Here is a 6,094-nt window from a genome sequence, read left to right on the forward strand (position 1 = left end):
CGAAGCCTTTGAGTGAATACTTATAGTTAATCTGACTCACACAGCAGCAATATAACATGTTCGTAACATTCAGGGACCTAATATTTGCATAAATGACACATCCTAAAAATGCAGTCTGTTCAACTGCTTCATTTGTAGTTTATTAAAAATGAAAAGCATTGTAAATGTTTGATACACTTCCCCTCAGTCTGTCAAGAAAACACTCCACGGGTCTCAGGTCCTACCACATCATGGTGCTGCATACATACACACACACATGTTACTGTATATTACAAAAATAACATCAAAACTCAAATATTACATTGTAGATGTTGTAGTAAAGATGAACATCTGCAAAGTCCAAATGGAGACAAAAAGGTACATGCAACTTTATTTATTTTTTTTAAAGCCCTTTATAACAGGGTGATGTGAATTTCAAAATAAAAGTAGTGGCTTTAAGAGAGGAAATTCTTTGACTGCCAATACAGATGCAGCCTATAGACATAGGTCAAATAGAACGCATCTGCTCTGCAATGTAACACTAGAGTTTAAAAACAAACACTTCTGGCAGGGGAGGAACATCCAACCTGAACACTGGATCTCTGCTTGTTAAGAAAAAAAATGGGCCGCGACCAGATGTTCACGTCAAGTCGAGAATCATGCAAACCATGCTGCATCCACAAAAAACATGAAACAAACTAAATCAAATGCATACTGAAGCATGAACACTGAACTGAAATGTGGCAACTGTCACCTCATTTTATAGAAATCATACTTGTGATTCTAAACAAAGCCAGCACAACTTTTAAAAATGATTATTCTTAAAATGGTCGGAGCATTAATGTATATTTAACCTATCATTTCACCATGTAACATTATAAATGCCCCTGCTGAATCTGTCTGTGACTGAACAACAAACCATAATAGAATGTGCCACCAGGACAATTTGACTATTTTAGTAATTCATATTATTTATATATGTATGAAATGATTTATAGTTTCCATTTAAGCTCTGATTGGATAGACTCACATAACAGCTGGCCAATCAGAGAGCCAGTTCCTTAAATTAAAGCTGCTCTAATCAATACTTTTATTAACAATCAACGACTAATGTGAAAGTTCAGTTCATATTTAAAGAAGCACACAATGGAAATGGTGAGACACATTAGTAAATGGATTAGCCTGAAGTTTAATTTAATAATAAATAAAGCTGAATTATTTATTAGGGAATTTAATCTTTTTGTCACAATTTCTACCTAGATCGATGTAATGCCAGGTTTATTAACCAGTTTGTAATAGCTTTTAAATGAATCTATTTAATTTATAATTAAACCATAAAGGTCTTAATTAATTAAGCCTGATTATGGCACACAAACCGTTCTGGACTAGGACGCTTGTTTTTTTATTTAGGGGAGAGGCTTTATAAACTCTGCCATGACTTCACCAACATGTCCACATCGTTTAATGTTATTTAATGTTTCAGAGACCAAACAGCACAAACATTAAATAGTGATTTTAATTTAGCACCTGCAATAACTCACGTTGTGTCCCATGTTTTTCCCAAAAATCAGCGAGCTAAGGAAGACTGGAGATGAGGTGGTTTAACTGGTTTAACAACCCTTCTGTCCTATGACAGCCCCGTACCTCCAACCAGTCAAAAAAAACTAAACTAAAGGGTTCTTGAGTTTTTGGAGAAGGGTTTCCTGCAACAGAGGTTACATGCACTTGTCAAGAATACAAAAGTCTGATGTGACTGATCTTTGACTCCCTTTACTCTCTTCATACACTCGTAGAGAAAACAAATGACTACAACCTTGTTTTGGTATTGCTGGAGCTGATGAGGTGGAGCACCACATCGCGTTGGATGTAAGAGAGAGAGATTCAAAAAGAGGAGGTTCAAAGTCCGAGCTGTGCTGCCACTTAGCTGTCCTTGTGTATTGTCTGATGAAGATGGAGATAGAGTTGTTTCTTTGTTAGAAGCTGCAGCTTCTTCCTCTTGAAGTCCGTGGGCTTCTTGTACCTGAAATTCAAGAAGGTCCAGTATTTATACACGTCATTGTTTCAAGACACAAAGAAATTCCTTTTAAATCGTTTAACGCGACGGTGGACTCACAGTTCGATGACGATGGGGCCGGGTTTGATCTCGTCCATTTCCATGAAGGCAAAGCATTTAGTGCTGGTGAACCTCTTTTTAGGTTTGTAGTGCTTGAATTCAAAGAAGATGGCTGCTCCTGGAAGAATGTATAGCATGAATAGGAAGGTTAACACACTAAAGAATTACCTCAAAACTTAAAGGATCGGCCTTATTCTATATTTAGTTTTACCGCCTGTCCTCTCTTCCCGATCCAGACCCCAGTATGTTACAGTTAGACCCGAGCTCGATATCTTGGTTAAATGGCATTTGATCAAGTACGATATTTAAATCGTGTTCCTGTTCTTTAATTCTACGAGACTGAGACTGCATGTGAAAAACAACAGGGATTCATCGTGAACCAATTGCAACACAGCGCCATCTCCTGGAAAGTCTGGTCCGCTTCATTTCTGTGGTTCAATATTGTTTTTGTTTAGTTTTTCTTAAATGAGATTGTTTTATTAGTTTACAAAAAAATTTCACACCATTTTTTTTTTTTATTTCAGGACCCCCTTAAAAACAAGATAGCACATCTCAATGGGTTATTACTTATTTGCAATAATATATATGTACACTGACAGTAATGTCGGTGGGATTTTCATTGGTTTAGGATTTTTCATGGGATTTGTTTACTAAAAGCAAACCATGGAATACAGTATATCCAGAATATTATCCTTTGAGTTGTTACATTTATAGTACTTGACTTTCTATAAGCGGTCATGTATTACCTTTTGGTAATTTCTCCACGTGTCTCTGGATCTCTACCTCCACACTGAAGTGAATGTAGGTATCTTCCTTCCTGGAGGCCACAGGTGTGTCCTGCACAGGGTTCACATCTACGCCGTTCAAATCTGCAGGCGGAGGAAAAACAGAATGTGCTCGTGTTATTTTTTGGCAGAACGGACATTTTACACTCAAGATTTTCAAGACTTCAAGGTGATGCACTTAGTGCAGCCGCTTCACAGAAACGTGGACGATCCAAAGCTCTCGATCGTTACCTTTGATACTGATGGTTATGTACGGGTCGATGCACTGCCCGGCATCCTTCAACCCGATCTTTTCTATCTTTAGTGTGAGTAGTGTCAGCCCAGGCTCCGAGGGTAAGCGTGGCAACAAGGTACCTGTGGAGAACAAAGGTTACGGACATTAACGATTGACAGTTTTATAGAGCTGTCTGTTGTCTCTCTGGGAAGCTAAAGCATGATAAAAGGAGTTTTCTGACTATATATTAAAGCCACATACATTGATTTTTTTTTTGGGCCACTTACGACACAAAATTGACACAAATCACCTCAAAAAGTAGTTTATAAACAGTTGCCTATTCACACAATTGTTTCCGGCCACCCGATGAACGTGTCCAACATACACTCTCCTTTGAGCTCAGTTTTGGTCTCCGCCACCTCCTGAGGGAGACGTCTGTCTCTTTAGCTGCTCAATGTTCAAAGATGTTCACCAGCTAGTCGCTAACTACACGTAGCGTTTTCTCACTTAAATCAGCTGCGACAGGAAACAAGGTTGATGAGAGCGATGAGAGTGAACCCAAAGAGTAAAACTGTAGGGGAACTGCAGCGTTTGTCACTATATAAGTGACACATAGTCATTTTATAGAAAACTGATTAGAGCTAGTGGAACAGAGGCTGACTTCATAAGCTGTGTTGATGAAAGAGAAAACCTCTCCATGTACATACCTTCATAAATAATAATATTAACTCTGTATGACACGCTTCTGAAAGGCCGTGATAAAAACACGTCTGTCGTGCAGGAGAGAACTCATTCAGATGCTGGTGGATAAAAGCTCGTACCTTGCGAAGCTGCAAATGAAGCAGGCAGGAATGAGCGATGAAGCCATGCACAGCACCGACAGAGAGAAACAAAAAGACACGCAGTCAAACAGCCCGCCAAAACAGGACAACAGGACACAAATAATCAAACATCCCCTGAGCAGCTGGTGTGTTTTATTATGGGTTACAGGTCGCACAGTACCGGGGGCTCTCGGGGGGAAAGCTTCTGTGGAACCGGCTCCTGCTGCAGCGTCCTCCTCCTCCTCCTCCAGCTCCAGGCTCTCCTCTTCACCTGGAGCGAGGATTTTCCTGACGGAGACGAACGGCAGGTTTAATCAACATCACACAAAACGTCGATAAATCACGCAGGATATTGCGTAAAATACAAACTTCAAAAAACAGAAAACAACGTGGGGCGTTTAGTGATGGATGTTTACCTTAAGGGCACTGGCTGCACATCAAAAGGAAATTCTTTGTTGTAGGTCAAGATATTTTGAATTACTGTTGACAAAAAAGGAGGAAGATCAGCATACGAAGCCACAACAGGAGGATAAACGAGTTGGAGCTCAACTCCCAGTCGCTTCACTTACTGGTTTCCAGTTTCTTCAGCTCCTCTAACTTGAAGTCCTCCTTTGACTGTGTGCACTGCAGAACAGAAGACACGTTTAATATCATCTTTAGAAAAAGGGAATTTATAAGAAAATATGCTTTTTGCTTTGACCTTTACATTTTTTTTTTTTAAATGACACAAACCTGCAAACTGGCACTTCTCATCTCCAGGCATGTTGCAATCTTTCCTAAAGTTTTCTAAAAGAAGAGAAAACATAAATCTCGTTGGTTTATGCTGAATACCTGTCTTTATTTCCAGAGATAACAGAGAGATCTACTGATTACCTTTTGCTCCTCTGTGAAGTCGAACGCATTTGTTGACTGCACCTCTTTCTGCAGTTGTCTCGCTAAACTAAACGACAACACAGAAGTGGGTTAATGCTTTGCAGTAAAACTTGAAGATTATTGTAACGTAAAGGTGGCTTTAAATTATGTCTGTTTTGCGCCCCCTTCTGGTTAAACAAAAAGGCGTCAGGGTCTACATTTTATATTATTAGTGCAATATCTGCGAAAACATTAGCTGACACAGCAGATCACATCTTTAAAAATGTGCAAAGGCAAGATATGGTCTTGAAAGCAGGAAACATTCCTCACTAAACACATGAAAACCCACAACAATAAGAGGGTGTGGCTGACTATTTCTCAATACTCGGGAGGGGAATATTGGCCCCCTTTTCTAGCGCTGCATGACACATAATAAAACACACTGCACGCAGCTCTGGGTTTCATTTTCCATGACAGAAAAATAAAAAAAAGACTCTCCCTCAACTCAAACTGCTGGTGAATGAATCTGAGATGCAACAACAAGCGACCCTGCTGCCTCTGCAACCACCGCCACATCACGTCATGGACGCGGTTTGTTTACTGCTGTGAGGAGCTGACTTGACAGCTCGGAGGCGAGAACTTCTTGCGAAGCAGCATGCAGCCTACTGTCTGTTATCTCCTCTGCACGTTGCAAGAATAAGCATGCCGCCCGGGATAAACCACGCTGCGTGGAGAGGCACGGTACACATGTTGAATGCAACTTACATGTGGTACTCATCTACAGCCTCCACTAATTGTCCCCACGAGTCAAAGTCTGTGCCTTTCTTGAAACTGGTGTGCCATTTCTGAATAGTCTTGTTGACTTCAGACATGTTGGCGGGGCGGATGCTCTCAGGGCAGCATAGCCGGGGACGAGGTTCGTCTACGAGGCTTCTGCTGCTGCAGCGGCGTCGTCAGCCCCGGTTCTCTGCTGTACCAGAGCCGCACAAACACACACACACACACCAGTGATACCCGGACCAAGCCCTTTCTTGCCTGCTCACATCCGATATCGCATCCGCAAGAGAAAGGAAGTCCCGCCCGGAGCTCCGGTGCGCACGTTTCGGGACGCGGGGTCGCTCGAGCGGACGGTAACAGGACGTCTGTGTCGTAAACGTGTTGTTGGCATAGACTTTAAATAAGAAGAGAAGCTCTGCTGCAGATTTAAAAAAAATGGTTGTTTAATTCAAATTTTTAATCATCGTGTAAGTTAGATAGTTTATATGGAAGCCCATTTCCGCCACTTTGAGGAAAAAGTAAAGATCCTGTAAGTCATTATAATGAGATACTA

At 40.9% G+C, this 6,094-nt stretch overlaps 1 protein-coding gene across 5 annotated transcripts; it reads right to left on the reverse strand.

The window, feature by feature from the left end:
• Nucleotides 1-109: 109 nt before the first annotated feature.
• aida (axin interactor, dorsalization associated) lies at nucleotides 110-5,820 on the reverse strand. Of its 5 annotated transcripts, XM_076083872.1 has the most exons (11): nucleotides 5,530-5,815; nucleotides 4,786-4,852; nucleotides 4,645-4,698; nucleotides 4,482-4,536; nucleotides 4,329-4,392; nucleotides 4,094-4,200; nucleotides 3,913-3,921; nucleotides 3,109-3,231; nucleotides 2,839-2,961; nucleotides 2,093-2,210; nucleotides 110-1,999 (listed from the first exon to the last, which is right to left on the reverse strand). In XM_076083872.1, the coding sequence occupies exons 1-11, from the start codon at nucleotides 5,634-5,636 to the stop codon at nucleotides 1,900-1,902; spliced, it is 927 nt and encodes a 308-aa protein (XP_075939987.1). In that variant the 5' UTR covers nucleotides 5,637-5,815; the 3' UTR covers nucleotides 110-1,899. The 5 variants fall into 5 exon arrangements, 4 of the variants coding, with proteins under 4 accessions (XP_075939987.1, XP_075939988.1, XP_075939990.1 ...); XR_012951540.1 differs by having other exon boundaries at nucleotides 3,913-4,200; nucleotides 5,530-5,819; XM_076083873.1 differs by lacking the exon at nucleotides 3,913-3,921 and having other exon boundaries at nucleotides 5,530-5,814.
• Nucleotides 5,821-6,094: the final 274 nt, after the last annotated feature.

This window comes from Anarhichas minor, unplaced genomic scaffold, assembly GCF_050575085.1.
Source record: "Anarhichas minor isolate MPS153535 unplaced genomic scaffold, ASM5057508v1 ptg000136l, whole genome shotgun sequence".
Lineage (NCBI taxonomy): Eukaryota > Metazoa > Chordata > Actinopteri > Perciformes > Anarhichadidae > Anarhichas > Anarhichas minor.

Excerpts from the sequence above, each read along its gene's own strand:
- aida (XM_076083872.1), bottom strand. The coding sequence starts at position 5,636 with ATGTCTGAAGTCAACAAGACTATTCAGAAATGGCACACCAGTTTCAAG. Across the intron at positions 4,699-4,785 it reads ACTTCACAGAGGAGCAAAAG|AAAACTTTAGGAAAGATTGC; the intron begins GTAATCAGTAGA and ends CTCTTCTTTTAG. Across the intron at positions 2,000-2,092 it reads GGCCCCATCGTCATCGAACT|GTACAAGAAGCCCACGGACT; the intron begins GTGAGTCCACCG and ends CTTGAATTTCAG.